Consider the following 25555-nt stretch of genomic DNA (forward strand, 5'->3'; position numbering starts at 1 on the left):
CTCGTCCTCTGCAGGGTCCGTCTTCACCTGGCGGGAGTAAGGGGGTGGTGGAGTCTCCTTACCGCTCCGCTGCAGGCTGATGTACTCTGGTCCCTCTGGATCCGCCTCCGACGCCGTCTCCGCCGCACTGGGAGTCACCACGGCCGTGGGACTTCTACGGGCCTCAGGCCGCAACAGCGCTCGCCGTCGGGAGGTGTCTGGACTCATCTGATCCCTCTCCGGTAAGTGGACTGCCATCTTTGTTACAGCTGGGGTGGTTCGCCGGTAGGCGCATCGCCACCGATGAGACGCCATCTTCTTCCTCCGAAGACGACTTGGTCGGATCCTCCGCTAGGGAGTCACCTGGATCTTTTGCGGCACCGCCAGTGGGTAGTAGTATGAAACGGGCCCGCTCCGGTACCTTCACTGCGGTCGCGCTCATTCCCGTCGGATCTCCGCTCGGCTCTATAGTTGGCTGGGCCTTGGTTCCCACCTCGGCAGGGGTGCAGGGAACTAGGGCAGCCTCGTCGGTCGTCTCCGCCACCTCCGTTAGTGTTCCCGGAGAGGCACCCCGAGGGGTCTTGATCATGGGCCACGGTTCAGTAGGCCACAAGTAGAACGTGCCACATTGAGGGCATCGTCCCTTCGTGCTTGGGGCCGGTCCGGGTGTCCTGTAGTGTATACACAGGGACCGGAGGTACTCTTGGCCGTCGAGTTCCACTACCAGGAAGCCTCCTGGGAACTGGAACGTGGTCATGCTTAGCTCTGACATTTTTAGTTCAGGGGTGGAACAGTTCAGTGTTTCAGCTCCTTGCTCTTCAACAGTCAGGCAAAAGTGAAGTTCCTCGCTCTCACTTTCTGTCCCTCCCTTCGCTGGGGAGGACACTCCTGATTGGCTCTCCTTGTGCCCTCTCCCTCTGGTGGAAACAAGAGGAGGGGCACTCCTTCTTTCAGTGTGACGTGGCCTTGTCTGTTGGCCAGTCACAGCACAGGTGGGTGGGCTTTCGGCTTTCGCTCCGCTCCTTTTCCAGGGGATCTGGGTTTGGCGCCAAACCCCTGCACATCTCCCTCCACATTTCTCTCACAGTCTCTTTGCACGATTCACGTGAGCGCTCAAGGATTGGCGGGAATCGCCATTTTAGCTCAGCTGCTAACTGCTGGGCCGTGGATCGTGCTGCTGTCGCCATTTTGGACTCTTTCTTGCTCCGCGGAGCACATGTAGTGATGGCGTCCATCTTTGATGAGCCCACCAAATGTATATCACCGCTATTCTCAGTGTCTAGTGCAAAACTCGTTCCTAGACACTGACTATACTCACTGACACTCTCTGATGCTCTCTGCATGCTATCAGACTGTTGCCCACTAGTATGATGTGGCATACCCCAGGCTAGGCAGAACTCCTTCTCTGTGCACCGCACTCGCTGACGGCTCCTACAAGTACTCTGTGGTGTGTTTTATCTGGGTGCTGCTAGTGTACCGGGCATCTCCCTACGTACGGGCGTCTCCTACTTTTGGCCACTCATAGTGCGGGCCCTGGGCCATGGTCCCTGGACAAGTTAACAGGCTAACCCCCCCAGTTGCCTCACACTACCTGCCTCAAGGGACAAGGACAGCTATAGCCTCACACCCATCTTACAACTCCCTCTTAGGGCACCCAGGGCGTACTGTGCGGGAATCCACGCTCCCCTGACTACCCCTGGTATTACATGCCCTTCTCTCTCCAGTACTTGCACAGAAGGTGCACTTCACTCTTCCCGCTCTGCCTTGTTGAAAGCCTGTCCTGTTCTGGATCTCAGCAGATCGCCTCCAAATGTAGCCCATGTGTGTCCCCCCCCAACCCCCGGTCGCAGATTGGACCTCTAGGGTGTAGTGAGGGCTGGCTACATGTATATGGTGGTGCATACCTGCTTGGAACAGGAGGGCCTGAGTCTCCCGCGTTGGTATTGGGACAACAGGGCCAGGCTTCTGGGGTATATGCCTCCATTCTTGTGGTTGTGGTTGTGGTGCAGCGCCTCCATTCTCTGGCGAAACCTAGGGGATAGGTTGGAATCTTCCCAGAGAAAGCCCTGGTCCCAGGGCGAGAGATTCCAATCTCACACAGTCTTATATAAAACAGCAATGTCTTTATTGTCTTTTCTCAGTGATACAGCACACAGCAGCAGTTCATGGGCAGTATTAGTCACGGCAGTACACAGGTATCTGATCTCCTCTCCTCCTCCTCCAGGATTTGTACCCCTGCAGGATGGCTGTAACGGGGCCTCAATACCCCTACCTCCACCCGAGGTTAGGCCCTCTGGGTAAGGCTATATCTCCCCCATCACCCCCTCAGCAGGGTGAGGGGCATTGGTCCACTACAGCTGTATCAGCTCTACTCAGACGGGCTCTGAGTTCTCCTCTCCTGTCTCCTCCAAATGTACTCAGCTCTATCTCTTTCTGAACTATGCAGCTCACATACTCCTCTCATCAGCTCCCAGGACAGACTGGACTATCTGTCACATTCTCCTCTCTCATCAGACTCACGACCTCCATTCTCCAGACTGACACTCCTTTCTCTCCAACAGAACTGACTAACTCAGACACACATAGGAGCAGCCCACTAAATAGATACAGCCCTGCCCCTTATGATATCAGCAGGACCTCCCCTCTGTCTCAGGCCTGCCACAGAGTCAGGGGCCTACCTCTATCAAGCAAGGCAGGGCTTGGTGGGGGGAAAAAAAAGCATGATTACTACTGGCGCCTGCCCTTACCAGGGCTTACTCCAGTAGGAGAAGGATTGGTAGCCCACTATTTCTTACAGGGGCTACATCAGTATAGTCTGTTAGCTAACAGGGACACTAAAATCATATAACAGCTAAAAGGGACACTAACCAAATACATCTGGAATAGTACAGACCCAAAGAGAAGTCTTCCCTCATAATAGAACTAGGACCCTATCTGCATATCATGTAACCAGGGTATAAGGGTGACGAGTATTCCAAGCTGTTTTATGAATGATACCCATTAAGATTAGCTGTCACCCTGTGAAATTCAATAATAAATACCATAGCCTCAAAGCGAAAAACACGGTAGAGTATATTATAATTGGATCCGAAAACAAACCTAGTTCTAAGTGTAACACCCTTTCCCTCCTCCTCGGGGAGATATGGGTGTTATGGTGCTACTGTACCTGTTAGGCTTACAAAAGGCCTTAGCCTCCGTGTTTGGGGTGGCTGGTGCAGCGCCTCCACCCATAAGGATCCCTGCTTTGGTGGGATAGCCGCTCACGGGAACCGGTATACCTATTTGGTATACCTCCAATAACCATAATCACAACAAAGAATGTACAACCTATTTACTATGGTCCCATAGTCTCAGCAATACAGTTTACACACAAATCACAGTAATTGTCCCCCAAAGTACTGAGGGTGCCCTGGGTGCCTAAAACCCAATGTTCCGTCCAAATAGTCCCATCCAGATATATGTAAGGGCAGTGTTACCCTCCCAGTGTGGTTGGTGGTACCTTCCTGGCTACTCGAGTACACCAGGGGATTTGTAGACAGACGGCAAGCGTGGTGCCACAATGCAGGGCCTCCAACACAATCCCTTTCTCGCCTTACATCCCGTAGCACAGCGTGATCGATTCTGCTAAGCTTGGGGAATCCTCCGCTACGGTTCCGTCTGCTCCGCTGAGTTGTCCGTATACTAAGGGACAAGTCCCTTACTATGGGCCGGCCATACAATGCATCCACTACCGTGTAGGGGATACTACCTGGGGCCTATGGCGAACGGATCTGACCTAGTCCAGGGGGGCTTGACTAGCTCCCCGGACACTACCTCTCCCTTTGCTGGCTACGTCAGGACTGAGCACGCCACCTCCAAACCGTGGAGGAAATCCTGAACGACAGGACCTCCTCTTCCTGCAGCGCCGACCTCAAGATGGCCGCTGTCTTACAAACAGTCCATATGTATGTGGCTGTGCCAGCCACAACACGGCCGCCACAGCTCACTAAACCCTCCCACGTGACGGGACAACTGTCAGGGAGGAAGCAAGGGAGGGTACCCTACTACATAAGAAACGTAAATAGTTTCTAAATAGAGCGCACAATAATCTAATCATAACAGATTCCCAACATAAGTCTACATCACATTATTCTGTTTTTTAATAATCTTTTTTATATATTTAATAATTTTTAATATACAGTAGTCTCTAGGGTCACCTAGGATGTTCGTATGATATTAATAAGCAACACAGTATTTACGATAGCAGTGGTACTGTGAAAACCAGCAATCAATGAACCTCTGTGACCGGATTCGCGCAGGGGATTACTAAGGCAACCATGAACAGAGGAAGCCCACCCACCCCTGAAGTTCTATTGAACGAAACGCGCATCGGGTATTAGTGATGTCAGACGTTGTGACGTCACAAACGTGACTGTGACGCTAGTCTTGTAGATATACATAGTAACATATGATATTATTATACTATAGTAGCATTTGGAAGGGCACTTATTAGAGATACTTTAAAAGGATATACTGCACAAACAATAGTGGAGCAGCATTTGAGAGATTAGGCTCCGTGCAGTGCGCGTCTACAGAATTTAGTATATACTGTAGCTACTGTGAGAGTATTCTAAACTGAAGCACATTTTGAGAAGTAATCAGTCCTTTTTGCACCTTGCACTGTGTGTATGTATGTATGTATATACTGTATGTATGTATATACTGTATATATATATATATATATATATATATATATATATATATATATATATATACACACACACACACACACACACACACACACACACAGACACTGACCTGAACAACACACACACAGACCCTAACTTGCACAGCACACACACAGACCCTGACCTACACCACACACACACAGACCCTAACCTGCACAACACTCACACAGACCCTGACTGGCACAACACAGACCCTGACCGGTACAACACACAAACAGACCCTAACATGCACAACACACAAACAGACCCTAACCTGCACAACACACACACAGACCCTGACATGTACAACATTCAAACAGACCCTGACCGGTACAAAACACACACATAGACCCTGACCTGCACAACAGTCACTCAGACACCCAGTCAATGACATCACATCAACACACACAGACTGACCTACACACACTGTCCTACAGGAACCAGCTCTGCAAGGAAGAACAACCATGCAGGTGCTCCTCTGGGGCTGACTTTGAAGCTGCATGTTACTCTCTGTTATAGCACAACAGCTCCGTTCTTGCGGATACTGGCCCCGCTCCCTGTTGATATTGGCCCGCCCCTGATGCTATTGGTCACGCCCCCAGATTATACTGGCCACACCCCCTGACAATACTTGCCCCGACCCCTCCATCTCTGCCCCCCAAACTGGGACATTTTAAAGATCCACTCCTCTACCCCATGAGGGGGGAGAGGTGAACTGAAACAACTTGGAACACTTCCTCCCTAAGGCTCAGAGGGGGAGGCACAGAGTCAGCACCAGGATTGGTTGTACACAGACTCCCTTTCACCTCCACCCCAGTCACACAGAGAGGCAGCATGAGGATGGGTAAACCCACAGGATAGCCTGTCACTGCCTGTAGCTACTAGGGCTTACGTGACAGGGAGGCAGAAAGATAGTCTGGACCAGCCATGGCTATGCAGATATAAAGGGACGTGTTTTCATCTTGTGTATCTTAATATTTTACCCCAAGTTTTCCCCATCTGCACCAATTTGCAATTAGGGGAGTATCAATAGGATGACTTTTCTGTAGCATACATGGTAATGGGATTGATCAAATTCAGCCCCCCCAAAAATGTACACAAGATGTAGAATACTGCTTCTTACATTGAATGCAACTGAAAGAAAAATGGCACAGTGCATCAAAGCAGTTTTTAGTACACCACGTTTTATATATTGAATAAATAAATCATGCAGATACAATCCTATTTTCTGTAACATCTGCAGTCAATATACAGTACTACTACAGGATTCATTTATAGGCAAGAACAACTTCAACATTTTCTTAGAATTGGGCTGTCGCATGTTTTAAGTTTTTTTTCAGTCTGATACCACCACAGAAACAAGCTCCTGCATCAATTATATTGTTTCATTCCTGCGGTGTTGGAAAAGCCAGCACAGAAGGAAAAGCCAGCACAGAAGAGGTTAAGGCCGCGATAATAGTGGTGGCGTGCGTGCGATGCCGCGCGCCTCCGGAACAAAATGTATGTACCCTCACGATGCCGCCCATAGAGCACGCGACCAGGGCCATCTTAACAACATTAGGGGCCCCCGGGCAAAGCAGTGCACGGGGCCCGGCCTACACTGTCGCTCCCAGCCTCCCACGCGCTCACTAGCAGTAGCAGGCACCGGAAGTGCTGCACTGCTAGGCTGCGAGCGGTCGTGACGCGAGCGGGTGCCAGGTGGGCGGAGAGCGAGCGGAGCCGGGGTTCCACTTCCAGGAGGGGGAGAGCGAGCGGAGCCGGAGTGCCGGGCGGGGGGAAAGCGAGCCGGGGTGCCAGGTACTGCGGAGGGGGGAGAGCAAGCCCTCCTAGCTAGACTTAGAATGGAGATTTTTTTAGCCTTGGTGGGCACGCATGGGTAGGGTTGCCAGGTGGCTTGTCCAAAAATACTGGACACCCACGCCCCCCCCCCCCCCCCAAACACATATAAAAAATACCCCCACACCCCCCAAATGCATTTAAAAAATACCCTCACCTTCCGCAAATACATTTAAAAAATACCCTCATTTCCCCCAAATACATTTTAAAAAATACCCCCACCTCCCCCAAATACATTAAAAAAAATACCCTCACCTCCCCCAAATACATTAAAAAAAATACCCCCACCTCCCCCAAATACATTTAAAAAAATACCCCCACCTCCCCAATACATTTAAAAATATACCCCCACCTCCTCAATATATTTAAAATATACCCCCACCTCCTCAATACATTTAAAATATACCCCCACCTCCCCAATACATTTAAAATATACCCCCACCTCTCCAGTACATTTAACAAATACCCCCACCTCCCCAATACATTTAAAAAATACCCCCACCTCCTCAATACATTTAAAATATACCCCCACCTCCCCAATGCATTTAAAATATACCCCCACCTCCCCAATACATTTAAAATATCCCCCATCATCATGATCTCATCTCCTCAGGCTGGCCCCAATCACCATCTTATCCCCCCCCCGTCATCTCACCCTGCCCCTCAATCCTGTCACCATCTCACCCTGGCCCCCCCATCCTGTCACCATCTCACCCTGCCCCGTCACCATCTCACGCTGGCCTCCCCATCCTGTCACCATCTCACCCTGGCCCCCTCATCCTGTCACCATCTCACCCTGCCCCAATCACCATCTTATCCCCCCCCCCCCGTCATCTCACCCTGCCCCTCCATCCTGTCACCATCTCACCCTGGCCCCCCCATCCTGTCACCATCTCACCCTGGCCCCCCCATCCTGTCACCATCTCACCCTGGCCCCCCCATCCTGTCACCATCTCACCCTGGCCCCCTCATCCTGTCACCATCTCACCCTGCCCCATCACCATCTCACCCTGCCCCGTCACCATCTCACCCTGGCCCCCCCATCCCCAATCTGTGTCCTTACCTTATTGCCAGAAAGGACACAGACTTCTCTGGGCTGCCGGGGTGTGGGCTCTGCCCCAGCTGTCCTCTCCGTTCCTCCAATCAGGGACAGGCTGCACACAGAGACACACACACGAGTGCTCCTGCCCGGCCACCGTCTCATTACTACTCTCTGCACTGCCTGCCCTCGCGCTGCCCTCCGCCACCACAAAAATGTATTACCTCCGATTTAAAAAACAGACACCTGGCAACACTACGCATGGGCCGGGCGCATGGGCCCACCTAGGCTGTGGGGCCCCAGGGCAACTGCCCAGCGTGCCCATATTTTAAGACGGCCCTACACGCGACGCCGCCCCGATTCTCGACAAGACAAAGAATTTTGTCTTTGCCACGCGACGGCCGGGTCACCTTAGGCGTGGTTCAGCCAATGAGGGCAAAGCGTTCGCGTGATATCACGGCCACGCCTCCACCACCCCGCCTCGCATGACATTGCAATTCTATAGTGCATGCTTCGCAAGAGCGAAAGGCGCGCGTGAAGTGACGCGCTACGTCGCGCACGCCCCCGCTATAATCGCGGCTCTATTAGAAGTGCCGTCAGTTGCTGGTTTGCTGCTTTAATATATATTCTTTATATTTTAACTACTTTAACGTACAAGCATTAAATTGTGCACCAATTGAATAAGCTGTTCTAACCCTTTAGAAGGCAAAGTTCTTGCCTTTCATACAATATCTAAGCTCCTACAACAAAAGCAAGAATAATACACATTTGAATGAATTGCACTATACTTTCAAACACTGAAAGCCGTTGTGCGTTCTGAAGATTTATACATATTTATTTGTTTCACTTACAAATCCTTAGACTTAGTCCAAGCCTGTGTCGTTTTTTTTTTTTGGCAGGCAAACTCGTGGGCTTAAAAATCCACCATCAGTCATCTGATTTGTATCAAAAGCAGACAGAAACCCTGCAGAGTGTAAACCTTGGGCCATCTGACAAAAATCTGCGGACACAGTCAGCCCTGTAGCTCACACCTCACAGGAGTAACGTGATCCTCACCCACGTCAGTAATAGCGTCTTACTCTCTCGTATGTTTTAAATATTCCTGGAGCTGCCCACCCCAGCCTACTTACTTCTTGCCATTCTTCTGCTTTCCAAGTGTAAACTGGACATTCCGCTGTTTGGCAGTGCTGATCGGAAACAGGTCTGGTGGACTGATTACACTCAGTTTCTCTGGCCACTTTCTGAGTGTCGCTTTGGCAGTGTACAGCTCGCAGTTGAATTCCTCTTCCACATTTAACTGAACACTAACCAGAAGAAGAAGAAGAAGAAGAAGAAGAAGAAGAAGAAGAAGAAGAAGAAGAAGAAGAAGAAGAAGAAGAAGAAGAAGAAGAAGGGTGTTTGTAAGTTTGTGTTTTTTTGTTTGATATACTGTAGCTACAAACCAAAAGTTAATGTTTTAATGTGTACAGTTCATGTTGTTTGGCTATGTATATATTTTCATATAGAGTCAAGTTTAGGTACCATCATTTTTTTGTATTTTATATCAGTTATTACCTAACCCTATTGTTTTTATCCTCTTATTGATCTATAATTCTTTGAATATTACAAGTTTGCAAGGAATATTAACCTGACTGATTAATTAACAATATAATAGCTTTGCTAAATATTGTTTCGTTTTTTTTTATGCCTGTAACATTGCAAAGCTTAGCATTACAGAGCAGCAGAGGGGTTTAAACCAGCTTTTACATTAATTATGAATGAAACCAATTTAAAATTATTTTATAAATCAAAAATAAATCTGTTTTCCTAATCGTCATGCATCCAGACCTGTATGGTGTGACCGTGTTCTGTAATATTTAGTACTAATTTTAAAAGGATTCTTTTATGTACCAAGCAAATGTACATATAAATCAGTATTCTTTAAAAGCTAAATAACAGTCATAGATTTACTTTAGTAATAGCTTATTTTTGTAAGAAAGTTCCACAACCAGATATAGTTTATTTACTCCTAATTAGATCACACGAAAGAAAACATGATGGGATAAAAAATTATTTCTTATATATGAAAAACAGCTAAAGAGCATTTGAGACTAAGATAATGGCGTGTCAAAAAAGATCTGCACTTTTCCGCACCATCTGCCTATTTTAAACCAGCTCAGTGTTCTCTTCAGTATTGTAATGTAACGTATATTCTAGCCAATAAAACTGAGCAATGATACAGCTATTCTTGCCAGAAGTAAACAATTCCCAATAAGGTGAAGCGAATATAATGGATTAGACTACAGTATACAGTACTGTATTTCCAGTCATTCAAAAGACTGTGCCCTTACGTTTGTAACACAGGTAGCTAACACCAGTTCTCAAGGGCTACCAAAAGGTCAGCTTTTCAGGATATCCTTGCTTCAGCACAGGTGGCTCACTCAGTGGCTCAGTTTTTGACTGACGGAGCCACCTGTGCTGAAGCAGGGATATCCTGAAAAGCTAACCTGTTGGTAGCCCTTGAGAACTGGAGTTGGCTACCTCTGGTTTAACAAATACTAATATAATGTCGATTTATTTCTAGCAGCAGGTTTAGGGCAATTATTACCAAAGTGAAGAAAACTGTTCTCAAAATGTAGGAGCATATTTTCCCTACGGTAACCCAAGGTGAGGCCGCTGAATAAAACGGTTATGTTAGATATAGGGGGTGGTGTTTATGTTTTGTATGCGACGGATAATGCTTACATAAAGTACTCATTTATCTGCCAAATAGCTGAGTAACTTTGCTATGTCTAGTCTGGAGTACACATAGCAAAGCACGCATGTGTGTTTTCAGCTTGTCATGTTAACAGTGCCACATGGTCATACCATCCTTTGTTAGGCATTTTCAGGAATGCACACATCACACTCACGTACTGCACACACATTTGGCATTTATCAAGCAAAGGTTCTTTGATTCATCAGTGAAAAGGAAAATAGTATGTTGAGCAATTCAAAGCAGCCTTATACAAATGCCATGTGCTTCCACTATATGCCATGTGCTTCCACTATACGCCATGTTTTCCCCTTGTGTCTTGTAGGGGAGAAAGCTGCAATGGGACTCTGAGTGCTTCAAACACTTCAAGCTCCTACTTTCTTTACACATTATAACTTAATCAACAGACCATTCCTGGTCGGATGAGTTAATTTTCTGTGGTAGAATCATGCACATGAGATTATTTCTCTCTGTTTTTGTTTGCAAATGAGTAGATGGCAGAGAGGGCTGAGTTTGGGGGTCAGCTGCTGTAACTAATAGAGGTTCAATAATGATCTCCAACTCTGTGGTAGGCAACATCATATTGTCCAAGGGATGCACATACAGCCATTGATCCCTCAAAAAGTCTGCATATTACCCATATACATACATATTTATCAGCACAGGAGAGGAGCTGACAGTACTGTATTATTAATGCAGGAGAGGAGTGGGTAGTACAGTATTCATCAGTCCATGAGAGGAGCGGGCAGTACTGTACTATCAGCACAGGAAACGAGCGGGACTGTACAGTATCAGCCCAGGAGAGGAGCGGGCAGTACAGAATTTATCAGCACAGGAGAGGAGCGGCAGTACAGAATTTATCAGCACAGGAGAGGAGCGGGCAGCACTGTATTTATCAGCACAGGAGAGGAGGGGGCAGTACTGTATTTATCAGCACAGGAGAGGAGCGGGCAGTACTGTATTTATCAGCACAGGAGAGGAGCGGGCAGTACTGTATTTATCAGCACAGGAGAGGAGCGGGCAGCACTGTATTTATCAGCACAGGAGAGGAGCGGGCAGTACTGTATGTATCAGTGCAGGAGAGGAGCGTGCAGTACTGTGTTTATCAGTACAGGAGAGGAGCGGGCAGTACAGTATTTATCAGCACAGGAGAGGAGCAGGCAGTACCGTATTTATAAGTGCTGTTATTAAGCAGCTGAGGAAGCAGGGAGAAGCTAAAATCCTGACCAGTTCCCTCTGCACTGGGAAGAGTGCAAGATTGGCCTGCTGCGGCAGCCAAAGTCGGGGGCCACAGGTGATGCTCCCAAGGGCCGCATGCAGCCCCCTCCCCCCCTAGGTCACCTGTTGCACACCAAGCTCTAATGAAATGAGGCTCCTGTTATTGGTAAGTATGTGGTCATACTTGGTCTTATTTTTGTATTGTAGAATGTTCCAGTATGTACTAAACTTGAAATGTATATTCTATGTAAATATGAATTAGGCCAATTTGGGTTATTGAGATTTTTGTCATGGAAAAAAACAAAAGGGAGGTCATAATGTTATAGAGCATGGTTCTTACTGCTTACGACATGCCATTATTCAAAAAGCATTGCAATTGGGCCACTTCAAATCTTATTAAATAAACAAGAGCCTTAATCTTTCATTGAAAATTCACATAAAACTTTGGCCCATAGCGTTCACAACTAACACATGGGTGCCATATTAGAAGGATGCCCTCTCCCCTCGTACACTGCTCATGCTTTTCCTGAACAATCACTTAATCAGTCAGCAAATTAAGGTTATAAAGCCGACATGTTCCCATTACACTTCTTTATTGTTTCACTTTAAAACCACTACAGAGTCGCATTACCATTACGCATACGTGCAGACCCTGCAGGGAGTATAGGGGAAGAAAGAGACTTTAGGGATTTCATTAAGAACACTTTGAAGCTGCATCACTAGTTTGCTGACGCCTACACATTGAGACTACACATGTGTTGCAGACTGTCATGTCTTATTTTGCAGCAGAGAGTTGAATACTACAAAAACTGCACAGTAATCTCCTAATCAATACTTTTGGTCTATGGCCAGCAGAGATTTGTTTAACAGCTCTATGTACCCCACCCCAATTCCATCCTGTGTCTGAACCATGTCAGTCCAGGGATTCTGAATGTGTAATGGGGATGTAACGGCCCTATGGTACATTTTGCCCCTTTCAGTTACCAGTGTGAGGCAATAATGTAACTGTCCTCTTCACTTATCAGTATAATCATGTACTATTGAAAGGCCTTTGTATAAACTGAATTAAAGAGCACAGAGATGGGAAAGTCGTTTAAGAGGTCAAATATATATATTTTTAATATTCTGTAAAATGAGTACGCTGAAATGTGGGCGAGTTTCCCCTCTTATAACTCTTATCTGCGAGTTGGACAGGATCTGCCTTACTTTGCCACTTACAGTAAACATTATCTGTCTCCTATTGTGATCAATATGGGACTGCAGAGGCCGTCAGCGTTATACCATGAAACCAACATTGTGGACCTTTTCAATATGCTGCGATCCATCTCCCTTTTTGGTCAAGAAGAATTTCGCTGAATATTCTGGAGGCCAGGGTCATGTGTAAGATGATTAGCCCAGATAGTTTCAACTCGGCCCTCTTTTCAAAGCACAACAAGTTCTGTATCTTTTCTTTACTTTATTTGGGGAAAGCAGCATAAAAGACAGGCACTTGTGAAGAGATGTTTGTGTTTGGATAATGTCTCTCTGTGGGTGCTTGGTAGTTAAGGGCAGGTGAAAAGGGTAATCCTACCACTACAGCAGTTACAGCAGGGTACTCACTCAGCCGGTGGTGAAGGTGGAAAAGGAAGTGAGGGGCAAGGGTCACACTAAAAGTGAAGTGAGACTGCACTAACTGTCAGCAAGGACAGGGGGGGGGGAGGGAATGGGAAAGCCCATTAACTTGGAGGACTGGAGATGTTGCCAGAGTAACCAGGGGTGTGATAGACTGGAAGAAAAAAGGGCTACATAATGTATCCATTCCATCTGCACTGGGATTAAACTGCAAGGAAAGCGACATCCAAGTACAGCTAGCAGGCAGAACTGCCAAGGGAAGGGGGGCCGAAACAGAGAAGGCAGACATGGGTATTTCTGTTCCATGACACTGAACCCAAATGAATAGTGCTCAAATCTTCCCAAGATCACTTGAAAATGGGCCTTTATTTCCTAGTTTCATATTGTGCAATTAATTAGAGATGAGCAAATGTGTCAAAATTCAAGCCGCAAATTTTTTACACCGTTTTGAACCAAATTTGCTTCACTGCCGAAACTTCGCATGCGGATTTGTCCGTAAAAAAAGAGATTGGGCAAATGATCCTAAAAGCACCGTCATTTTCGCTTCGCCCTCCCTTTCCGCGAATGGCATAACATCGGCCAGCAACTGTTTATACATTCGTTTGAGCCAAATGTTGGCAACAGATAGACGCTTCACTTGCGCTGGGGCAGACATTCGAACCTTTGGTTTAATGATTAAAAAAAGCTGAATGTGCTGACCGGAGACTGCGCTGTGGATATCCATGGCTGCGAAGAAACGGCACATTCACAGCACATCTCAAACAGTTAATACCAAAAAAAACTTTACAGAGTTTGTTTTCACCAGTCTAATACAGGGGTGTGCACAGTTTCCTACATGCCCCCCCCCTGTCTCCTCCCCCCCCGGCTCGCGCCCCCCCCTCCCTGCATGGCTCCGGCGTCAAATGACAGCGGGGTCATGTCACATCACGTTGCCATGGCAAAATGACGTCGCGTGACCCCACGGCGTCATTCGACGCCGGGTTGCCATGGAGATGCGTCGCTGGAAGGAAAGGTAAGTAAAAGTTACAGTGGCCTCACGCGATTGCCGGCATTGATTTTAAATGTTTTCAGGGAAGCGCGGGGCCTCTGTAACAGGCGCGCCCCCCGCCCCCCCCAGAAAATCTCGACCCCCTGGTCTAATGTACCTTATTTGAGCATAACTGTTTAATGGCATCAGAAATCACAGATACAATAATTAGAAACACATGTTGCACTGCCATGACATGCTAAATAACGTTTAAATACATTTGACTATAGTTTTAAACACATGCTTCTCCGTTTTTCCTCAGTTCTCATGTACAGTATGGTGAGCGCTTAAGTAATAGTTACAAAACCAAATAGTTAGCATTCTCCAATACTTTTCAACTGCCAACTTTTCCTCCAACAAACACCAGCTCATAAACTGCTTCACTCATTTAATTTTTCTTCTTTTTCACTACTATACGAGTAACAGGGGAAATAAACAAGCAACTTTGAAGGCATTAAAAAAAAAAACCCACTATAGTCTTTACTATAATCTATTTTTATTTTTGTTAGTGATGGAGTGAATGAATGAATATGTGATTTGAAAATCATTCATGGGTGTGTGCAAAAAAAAAAAAAAGAAAGAACAGGAAAAGGAAGATTGTGGTTTAAGCACCAATGTTAATCGAAACCAGATGGACCGTGTCACTCAGTGTTGCTACTAGCAGTTGCATATAAATATGACTTTGCTTGCGCCAAGTGGGTGCATATATGACATACAGTTACATGTTACATGTGAACTATGTCTATTGCTAAAAAAAAACAACAGTAAGTATATATACATGTATTTAAAGGAGCAATATCCTACATGTGTATTTTTTTTTTTAAATAAATCAGCTCTGTAGTACTAAACAATACTTACTACCTTTAATACCATTTTTAATGAGTTTTAATGTACTGAGCTATTGCTTTCTATACCAGGTTTTAGCCCACCTCCCTAACAGTGCAAGATCTTTGTCGCACTTTCCTCTTTGTGATAACTTGTTGCCACTATTCCCAGCACTTTGAGCTGCAAACTGTAACAATAGATAATGTTACCGTAGTAATATAAGAATACATTGTAGCTGCTAAGTTACGCTGACTGAAGGATTGATTTGAAACTGGGAGGGCGGCCATTCCGTGGAACCTGGGAAGCAGGATTATGCTGATGGATCGCGGGAGAACTCATCGACCGTGCTGTTTAAGTAATTGTTTTCAATAAAGGTTACATATATTAAAACAATAATATATATATATATATATATTTTTTTTAATCGTAAGCTTTTTGGATTGCCGCTTTAACGGACAGCCTAAATCCTGTTGTGAGAGCTGGGAATTGATCCTATCCAGGTGACATCAAACCGCTAACCTCTCCTTCTCAACACCAGCCCCAGTATGGGCTCTCCATTCATTCTGCCTGTGTTCTAATTGCAGGGATAGGCAAAGACACAGTTTATGTACGATCCACTGCTTCTTTGGTAAAGTTATCTCTTATCGAGGTAGTGATCGCACACAGAGTAGATTCCGCTTCAAAGGAAAAATAGTTGCAGCACATTTTTTGTATAGTTGTTACTTAATAGATAATCACTATTACATATATAAATAAGGTGCATTATAAATAAAATAAGGGTGTGTTTCTACTTACAATCCATAGGGTGTTAATTGCTATAGTCTCCTGGCTGCATAACTGGGGCAAAATCAGTGCACATTAATTGCATCAGATTTAGCAAAGGAAAGACTCCAATAGCTTTTAATGGGATTCCTTGTCTTTGATAAATACGATGTTATTTGTACGGGGTTTTGCCTCAGTTCTGCAGCTGGTAGACATTATTAAATAGATCCTTCAGTAAAAGCCAACTTCTTTTGTACTACTGATCCTTCTCAGACCCCAAACGAACATATTTTTTGGGGAAAATACCTTAATACATGACGCTGAGATCCTACTGTAATTAAAATATCTTTCTTAGCATCAATTTAAAGTGCCTTAAAGAACTGCGTAAATTTGAGTGTGGATTGTGTTATAGGTGATAACAGCCTATAAGACAGAGGTCACTACACTCTGCTCATATTACTCGACCTCTCTGCAGCATTTGACACCGTGGACCACCTTCTTCTCCTTCACATTCTCCATACTCTTGGTATTCGGAACAAAGCTCTATCCTGGATCTCATCCTACCTCTCCAATCGTACTTTCAGTGTCTCTTCTGCTAACACCTCCTCCTCCTCTATTAATCTCTCTGTGGGGGTACCCCAGGGCTCTGTCCTGGGACCTCTTCTCTTTTCTCTATACACACTCTCTCTAGGTGACCTAATAACATCTTTTGGGTTTAATTATCACCTCTATGCTGACGACACACAAATATTCTTTTCAACACCTGACCTTACACCTGCTGTACAAACCAAAGTTTCTGAATGTCTCTCTGCTATATCATCCTGGATGGCCCTCCGTCGCCTTAAACTCAACATGGCTAAAACAGAGCTCCTCATACTTCCTCCCAAACCTGGCCCTACTACCTCCTTCCAAATTACTGTTGGAACTACGATCATTCACCCAGTAGCCCAAGCACGCTGCCTAGGGGTCACACTCGACTCCTCTCTCACATTCGCCCCTCACATTCAAAACATTTCTAAAACCTGTCGGTTTTTCCTCCGCAATATAACAAAGATATGCCCTTTCCTCTGTTGCTGGACTGCTAAAACTCTGACTCAGGCCCTCATTCTCTCCCGTCTTGATTACTGTAACTTCCTGCTGTCCGGCCTTCCTGCCTCTCACCTGTCTCCCCTACAATCTATCCTAAACGCTGCTGCCAGAATCACTCTACTCTAGATCTAGATCTGTCTCAGCATCTCCCCTCATGAAATCCCTCTCCAGGCTTCCGATCAAATCCCGCATCTCACACTCCATTCTTCTCCTCACTTTTAAAGCTTTACACTCTTCTGCCCCTCCTTACATCTCAGCACTAATTTCCCGTTATGCACCATCCAGACTCTTGCGTTCTTCTCAAGGATGTCTTCTTTCTACCCCCTTTGTATCTAAAGCCCTCTCCCGCCTTAAACCTTTTTCACTGACTGCCCCACACCTCTGGAATGCCCTTCCCCTCAGTACCCAACTAGCACCCTCTCTATCCACCTTTAAGACCCACCTTAAGACACATTTGCTTAAAGAAGCATATGAATAGCACTGTGGATATTCTGAACACATGATACATAAAGCTTGGCCCCCTGCAGACGCACTTACCAGAACTCCCTCCTACTGTCTCTGTACGTTCTCCCTACCTAACAATTAGACTGTAAGCTCCTCGGAACAGGGACTCCTCTTCCTTAATGTTACTTTTATGTCTGAAGCACTTATTCCCATGACCTGTTATTTATATTTTCTGTTAATTATTTGATTACCACATGTATTACTACTTTGAAGTGCTATGTACATTAATGGCGCTATATAAATAAAGACATACAATACAATATTCACCAAGCAGTGCTATGCCATAAGACACCTTCTGGCAGTGGAAGACACCTTCTGGCAGTGGAAGACACCGTACAACAGTGTTTTTCAAACCTCTCCTTGTGACCCACACCAGGTTTCTGAGGCAACCACCCGACATTCTATTCATATACCCAAAAAAAGTGCATTCACCTGGATGCAAGTGTATAGGTTATTCCCAAAACCTGGTGAGGATCATGCGGAGAGGTTTGGAAAGCCCTATCAAGTTAATGGGTTGGAAGGTGCCTTCAATTGGGACAACATGTCTTGTATGCATTAACATGTCTTCCATATGGGCAAAAGTAAGCATTGAAAAAGGTGTGTATTTCTAAGTCCTTTTCGGATAATTTGTTCATATAATATTTTATAATGATCCCTGTAATAAGATATATTTTATTTATTTATAACAGAAAAGTCACCAAAGAACGATCCAAACATTTATTAATTTAATAGTCTTTCTATTGAATCTAAGACAATTGTATGCATGCTACAAATCCTACTAAATTCATATATAATATTCTAAGGACACAGTGAAATGGTGTAACATATTCCGAAATGATAAATCCGGGTGTAAAATGATAAGCGGGTATTCATTTCTAAAAACAATCAAGCTGTGAACGCAAGATGGAAACGTATACAATTTAAAAAAACAAACGATTGTTAAAAGGTATAAAACCAAACAAAAGTCCATTTCAGATTAAAGAAATGCAAAAGGTGGGTTTTAGAGATATCCACAATGGCTGCAATGTGCTACTTGCATGACTTACACTCCAGGTCTTGAGACCTGGTGTTGGGCAACCCTGCTCTAGACAAGTCAGATAAACTAGGGAACGTGTGTTACAAAAGATTGAAAATGTCGTTACTTACCTTTCCCCAATCTCCAGTTTTCCACTTTGGACACCTCCCTCCTCTGCACTTTTTCTGTATGTTAGGCTTAGCAAGATGCTTACAGTATTCGTGTTCCACATTAGCTCCTTCTTTTGTCGTGCAGTACACAGTTCTTGCCTTCAAACCCCGTCCACAAGAAACAGAGCACTGAAATATAATGCAATACCAGTCAGTTAGCAAAGAGCAAATCAGTTTTCCTGTTTTCTAAATGAATGTGGCACGTGTTATTTTTACAAGCAATTTGACAGAACAATGTTTAGGCCAGTGTTTTTCACCCAGTGTTGCTAGGAACCCGTGGGTTCCCTGGGCACCCCTAAAAGGTTCCCTGCAATTATCTGGTCATTTGAAAATTGTATCAAATACAGAAGAAATTACAATGCATCTGATCACAGAGTTGCTTTTAGAGAGGGTTGGGGTTCCTTACAATGCATCTGCTGACAGAGTTGCTATTAGAGATGGTTGGGGGTTACTCAGAATTTCACTTAGGGTTCCTTAACAAAAAAAGGTTGGAATCCACTGGTTTAGGCACTTAAGGAATTCACACACTACACGTACACGGCAAAAATGAACACAACTTACTGTAATTCTGCATCAAAAAGAACTGTAGGAATATATAGGTACAATATAGAAACACACCGTTAATCTGCTGTGATCTCAGGAAAATGCATTGGCTTTCTGTCCAGATTCCCAGAATCGATCATGCTCTCCACCCGATCTTTACTACAGCTACCTTTAACATCTCCATTTAGTACCGAACTTCAAGGGGTAAATTGAAACTACATACTAATTTTACACATCCTCAAAATATTTTCCCCAGTTATTGCGAATGACGTTTGCTATCTTCTCACCTTTTCTGTTGAAAACATGCCAATTTGATAGAATTCCCCCAAATATACCTCTTCCCACTTCAACTTCTACATTCAATTTTATTACCAGCCTTGACAGGGACTGTCTCCAATTCCCTCCCATTATACGGAGACATTATCCTGTTGCCTTCAGGTAAGGTCCCTGTCCAAACTCCATCCTGGGCCACTCAATGTTCCCATCTTTCTTCCTCTAGCAAATTCCAACACTTCTCATGAAGTTTTGAACATGAGTTAATAGGAAGCAGAATGGGCCATATTTCACCTTTCCCTTCACTAATCACTTCTTATTTTCATCTATCAGTAGCTCCTCTATTGCAATTGTTTTGCTGCTAATGTAGACCACTCTGTATAACAACACACTATATTCTAATGGCTATGTATTCTCGTTGTCTTCCAAATGTTAGATACTGTAGCACTTTTTGTTTGAAGCATTTTGCTAAAACTGATACTAACAAAAACATAAATAAAAGTATAAAACTAATAAAAAAAAAACTCCTAATGCGAATTCCAATTTCCGTCCCAGCTAATAAGCTCTTTTACATTTCTGAATTTTCGGATCCCTTTAAAAAATAAAAAAACTCACTGAACACAAAAATCAATATTTCGGGTAGTTGTAAGCTTAGCTGCACAGCAACAAAATTAAACCTTTTTAAACAGGTTCAATGAACATGTTCAATCCCGACCACTTCTGGCATGCAGACATTGAACAAGTTCACTTTGATTTCTGATTAGGCTCCTCTAAAATATTTTGGAATCAAAAGAGGTCTGCAAACGTGATAGATATTTAACATGACAGTTTCATGCAGAATATGCCTCTTGCTCAGCATGATGCATAGACTGACTCAACTTTAATGTACCAGATATTGCATTCGTATTTTAGATTATGCTACATCAGAAATGTGTTGGTTACTGCAAACATATTCTATTTAATGCCGAGTATAATATTAATTGATTAACGTTTTCTTTTGCAGTAAAAAAAAAAAGTATCAAAGAAGAAAGAGGTGATAAGGACTCTCTGTTTTCCAGATCGTTCTTCTTCCCTTGACACTGCCGAACATGCAGACTGCTGTGCTTTTATCGCTAAAAGAATGTTATTTGTTATGGTCAGTAAACCGCATCATTTGATAGGCAAATACAATGTTCCTAGAGATCAAAATTAATTAGATATGTCAGAGCAGTCATTTGAAGATTGTGGCTGGCTGCCTAAGTAATCATTAAATACAGTGCAACGTGACGCGAAAGGGACAATTAAAACTCAAATCTAATAACATCCTTTATGCCTTCATTGCCAGGGAGATTTGCAATTTATCCCACGTAAGATCTATCTTTGCAGCCGTTAGGCTATAACTACAGGATAAGTGGGAAAATGGGAATACTACACCATTTATATAGAATACTATCATTATTTGAAACAGTACCAACCATGAGTAGAGGCGTTACAGCATAAACATATAGGTTAAAATACTGCAGACTAGAAAACACAAACAGCCGTAAACATAAATACTGTATAGCGGAAAGAGAACTATGCCCTCAAAAGGCTTACCATTTTGCATTGCTTGCTAGAACCTTCTAGAGAAAAAAAGTAAAATAGCTATAAAAAATACTTTTCTAGGTTCCAGATGCACAAAAGGCTGCTCTCATTCATATGAATATAATAATAAAAGCATGTTCTTGTATAGCGCTGCTAGTTTTACGTAGCGCTTTACAGAGACATTTTGCAGGCACAGGTCCCTGCCCCGTGGAGCTTACAATGTATGTTTTTGGTGCCTGAGGCACAGGGAGATAAACTGACTTGCCCAAGGTCACAAGGAGCCGACACCGGGAATTGAACCAGGGTCCCCTACAATCTCAGTGTCAATCAGTGTCTTTACTCACTGAGCCGCTGAATGGGAGTAAAGCCATGCCAAAGCTTACCACCTTTTTGTAGGTCTGGGCCTAATGGCCTTATTCTATGAAGTACGATAGAGCCGATTCTGTGCTACCACACGGAGAGCCATACTGTATTTCACTATAGAATAAGGCCCTGTGTAATTACATATGGCAAGCAGTATTCTGTTTTTTATTAATCCCCTATTTACAAATAAACCAATGATTGGGCAGAGATAATGTTTTTATTATGTAACTGCAATTAGAAACTTACAAGAACACTACGATACTTCCTTTAGGTACATCTTGAGTAATACAATATGCTACACTCATTTACTTCCCTTAAATGTGAAGTTGGGTTTACTGGGCACAACCTGGTTCTTCATCTGGAATAAGAATTTAATTATAAACATTTCTGCGTTGGTCATTTTTTTATCCTGATAAGTTTAATGTTTTTCTACTCCTGCTAAGCTGCAACTTCCTTTTTTTCCATCTAAAGCACAAGCAAAAATACACACGACTGGAAGTGGACACAAGTCGGCAGGGGTGGAAATGCCATGCACACTGAAAATTACAGTGAAGGAAGGAAATGGCCTATTAATCATTTCTAACTGATGGCATAACAACTTAGCATGGTACAGTACATCGGCTGTGTTGCTATTATAGTATGGGGGACAGTGATGAATCACACCTAGTGTCCATTAGCAAACATAATATGTTCCTGTAACTGTTCACTACTAAATCTAGATCAAATATCAGCTAAGACAATTTGCCCAGAGAAGTTATAGTCAACAAATGGAGAAGTATGATTTAGAAACAATCTATATATTTAAAGTGATTTATAAAAAATTATAAATGTTACTACAGAGCATGGCTTGAAGTTCCCAAGCATTACCATTACACTTGAGCGTTTAAAAGCACACTTGAATAAAATCCATACATTGTGGAGACTAGTTAAATTAGATTTTGTAACTTAACAAAACATGTTTATTTCTTAATTTAGTGACAATTTTTTTTTTAAATCTCACTTCTAATCAAAATTCTGTTACATATGTTGATATTATTAACTAGTTATGGAGCCACACAAAATATCTTGGATGTACAGTATATTTTCCTCTCAACGCCGAGCATTATCTCAGTCATTTACTACCAGCCATACCAACCAGGTAATGATACAATCATGATGCAGTGGAAATGTAGGTAGAAGCTGACAATTGAATTTACGGGCGACAAATAAGCAAAGTACAGTACGAAGGAAAATGTTTCACCTCTATACATTTGTCTCACATTAATAAAAAATAATACAGACAAAAAACTCCTGGGACCCAGGCAACAGTGTTGTTTAAGGTTTGAATTTCTCATACCAGATCATTGTAATATATTATATACGCCGGAGTGAGTAGGATCACTCCTATACAGATTGTAGTCCTAACACAGGTGAATGGAAAATATTGGAGGTGACTCGGTTTGTAGTGAAGAGAAGAAGAGCGAGCACTCGCATGGACGCTTTCAGGGGTTTAATTGAAGTGGAATCATATCCCCTCTTAGACACCTCTTTTTTCGAATATAAGCAAATCTAATTTAGCTAGCCTCTCCTCATAATTCGGATTATCCATCCCCATTATTCATTTGGTGGCTCTTCTCTGCACTTTTTCTAGTTCCATAATGTATGGTGCCCAAAACTGTACTCTATATCCAAGGTGTGGTCTTACTTCTTTATCCAGTGGCATAATTATGCTTTTTTTTTTTTATATATCACAGAGCATTTGTAATATATAGAATTAGTTGTAAAATGTAAATAAAATAAGAGATGTGTTTATACATAATGAATGCACATAACTCCAGTCTTTATATGTGTTTGTATAATTATTCTTTTTTTAATTAAAAAATGAGTTGAGGTTATGTTCATAGTGAAACTGAAACATACATTTTTTAAATTGGTACGTTTGCATAGCATATGTCATGCATCAACTTTTACGTCCAAAAATGCAATTATGAGAATTTGACATTTTGATAGATTGTTTATTTTTTACCAATATCTTTCATGACTATTTTACTACAGGGCTCTGCATGCTGCCAGTGACCATTCAAAAATGAGTTGATCTTCATACTATACTCTCTACGTAAGGGAAAACTGGAGCGCTCCCTATAAGTTATTGTAAGTCTCAGTCACTCAAATAATCTCAATAATGAATCAAATATGACGGACCAAAAAAGGATAATATACTGGCCCAAATCAGTGATGCTGCTCGACCGAAGAAGGATCTTCCCTTGATCCTCAAATAACACGTGAAAGCAAGAAATCGTGGAGCGCAAAAAAGAAATAAGAAATAAGAACAGTCAATATTGTGCTGATAGGAATCTGGTGTTGATATACAAACAGAATCCCCATGGTGAGTAGAAACAGAGGGGAGGGGGAAAGGAGAGGAAGGTGGGGGGGGGGGATGGGGGATGGGGATGGTCAGAAGTGTGGAGGGTATAAAACTAATGATGCAATAACACTCACACGGCCGTGTGAGTGATCTTCTCATCAGTTTCTTATGGTGACTTGCTTAATAGACCCTCTTCTCATTCACTGGGTCAATATGTCCTCCCGCAGTGCCACAGTGGGATGACAAATTGCAGCATTAGTTTTATACCCTCCACACTTCTGAGCATCCCCAACCCCCATCCACCTCCCCCCTTCCTCTCCTTTCCCCCTCCCCCCTCTGTTTCTACTCACCATGCGGATTCTGTTTGTGTATCAACATCAGATTCCTATCAGCACAATATTGATTGTTCTTATTTCTTTTTTGTGCTCCACGATTTCTTGCTATCACGTATACTCTCTACGTGCCTTTTATTACTGCATCAACCTTGGTCGCATTCAGAGATCATGCTGAGCTTTACTTGCGTGAATAACTCAGGAGTATGGAGAATGTTAGACTGTGTGACCCTCCTTTGGTAATTTCTCTAGTCCATGCAAACAGTAAAAGTATGAAGAACATTTGTTTCCTTATCTGTAAAATCAGCATTTCATATTCATTGCCCTATGTGAAAACTAAACTCTGGTCTACATTGGTAAAGCAGACACAGAAACGTGTTGTAACCATAGTGTGATTACAGCTGTGGGCTTCCCATATTCTAAGATGAGATCCAATGCAGACTGTCACAGGGTCAAAATGCCCAGTATTATCCACGGAATACCGCAAATAAAAATATCCCATGTGAGCACATTCACATGTCTCAGACAGGTCTGCAACCCGGCTTTTCACCATTAACTCTCAGCAAACAGTGCTTCCACTGCAGCCAGGGATTCTGGGAAATGACACGCAAATAAGATTGTCTTTATACACATCTAAAATCTGATTGGATGTCTTGGATATGATGATAGCACCATAAACAAATGACATACACAGTAATTGACGTATGTCTCCAAATGTAAATATGTACACAGATGCATGTATATACAGCTCAGAGATGAACCAACCAAATGGTAAGCCTACGGCACACACTGGTATAGTGGTACGTGCAAGGCACACATTACAGGTAATAACATTTCAAAATAGAGTAGCAATCTTTAGTCGTATATGTCTAGGATTAGCCTGTTTTCCTTTGTCTTTAACCATTGCTTTTTCTCTAGCACTTTAACGGTTATATTTTGTTTTACCAAGAACCTGCACCATCATCAATTGGAACAGAAAATACATGTGATTCACTGCACACAACATACAAGAGCAACATATTTACAAACATCAGACCAATAGCAAAGACATTTCTTATTTCACTGGTCCCCAAATTGCAGATCACAGTTGATCTGTATGCTGTAAAATTTCAAAATTCAACGTCTATCTTAATTTAAAGTTAATTACTGTACACCATCGGCATTGCCAATTTTATTGTGTTTTAGATACAGCAAACTATTTGATTAATCTATGGATTTGAATTAATAAGAAAAAATAAATATATGATTGCTGAATTTTAAATTACCTCCAGTATAAAAGAGTTTTACTATTAAGGGGTTACGTAAACAAGCTGTTGATCGGTCTGCTTTATAGGTTGCTAAGAAAACGTATTGGCTGCAGTTTTCATGCACAATAATAAACTTTTAGCAGCATTTTCTCAACAACAAAAGAAAGTGCTAAGTACAGCTCAACCCCCTTATAACGCTGTGCTTGGGGTCCAAAGAATCACATCGCGCTATAAGCGGATCACGTTAGAAATAATGTGCAATTGTATGCATTGTACAATAAAGTATTTAAGATACCAATAATTGTGTTGTAAAGTAATCATACATATGAAAATTGGGAGCCACGCTTACATCGTGTTATAAGCGGATTCGCGTTG

General features: G+C 43.3%; 1 protein-coding gene and 1 long non-coding RNA gene across 4 annotated transcripts in view; one reads left to right on the forward strand and one right to left on the reverse strand.

Annotated features, from left to right (window-relative positions):
• Positions 1–25555, reverse strand: part of ADAMTS9 (ADAM metallopeptidase with thrombospondin type 1 motif 9) — a 170698-nt gene that overhangs the window by 41300 nt on the left and 103843 nt on the right. For 2 of the 3 annotated variants that reach the window (XR_012788583.1, XM_075574258.1), the window contains exons 29-30: positions 18477–18644; positions 8691–8864 (exon numbers count right to left, since the gene is read on the reverse strand). Coding sequence is in view for 2 of the 3 variants with exons in the window: in XM_075574258.1 (XP_075430373.1) it covers positions 8691–8864; positions 18477–18644 (342 nt within the window). In the remaining variant the exon portion in view is untranslated. The remainder of the gene's footprint in view (positions 1–8690; positions 8865–18476; positions 18645–25555) is intronic. The other variant, XM_075574259.1, reaches the window with a different exon arrangement.
• LOC142468120 (uncharacterized) lies at positions 18115–23596 on the forward strand. The gene is made up of 3 exons (XR_012788584.1): positions 18115–20466; positions 21729–21864; positions 23292–23596. It is a non-coding gene; the product is annotated as an uncharacterized LOC142468120 (long non-coding RNA).

The sequence above is a fragment of the Ascaphus truei genome, chromosome 17 (assembly GCF_040206685.1).
Source record: "Ascaphus truei isolate aAscTru1 chromosome 17, aAscTru1.hap1, whole genome shotgun sequence".
Taxonomy (NCBI): Eukaryota; Metazoa; Chordata; class Amphibia; order Anura; family Ascaphidae; genus Ascaphus; species Ascaphus truei.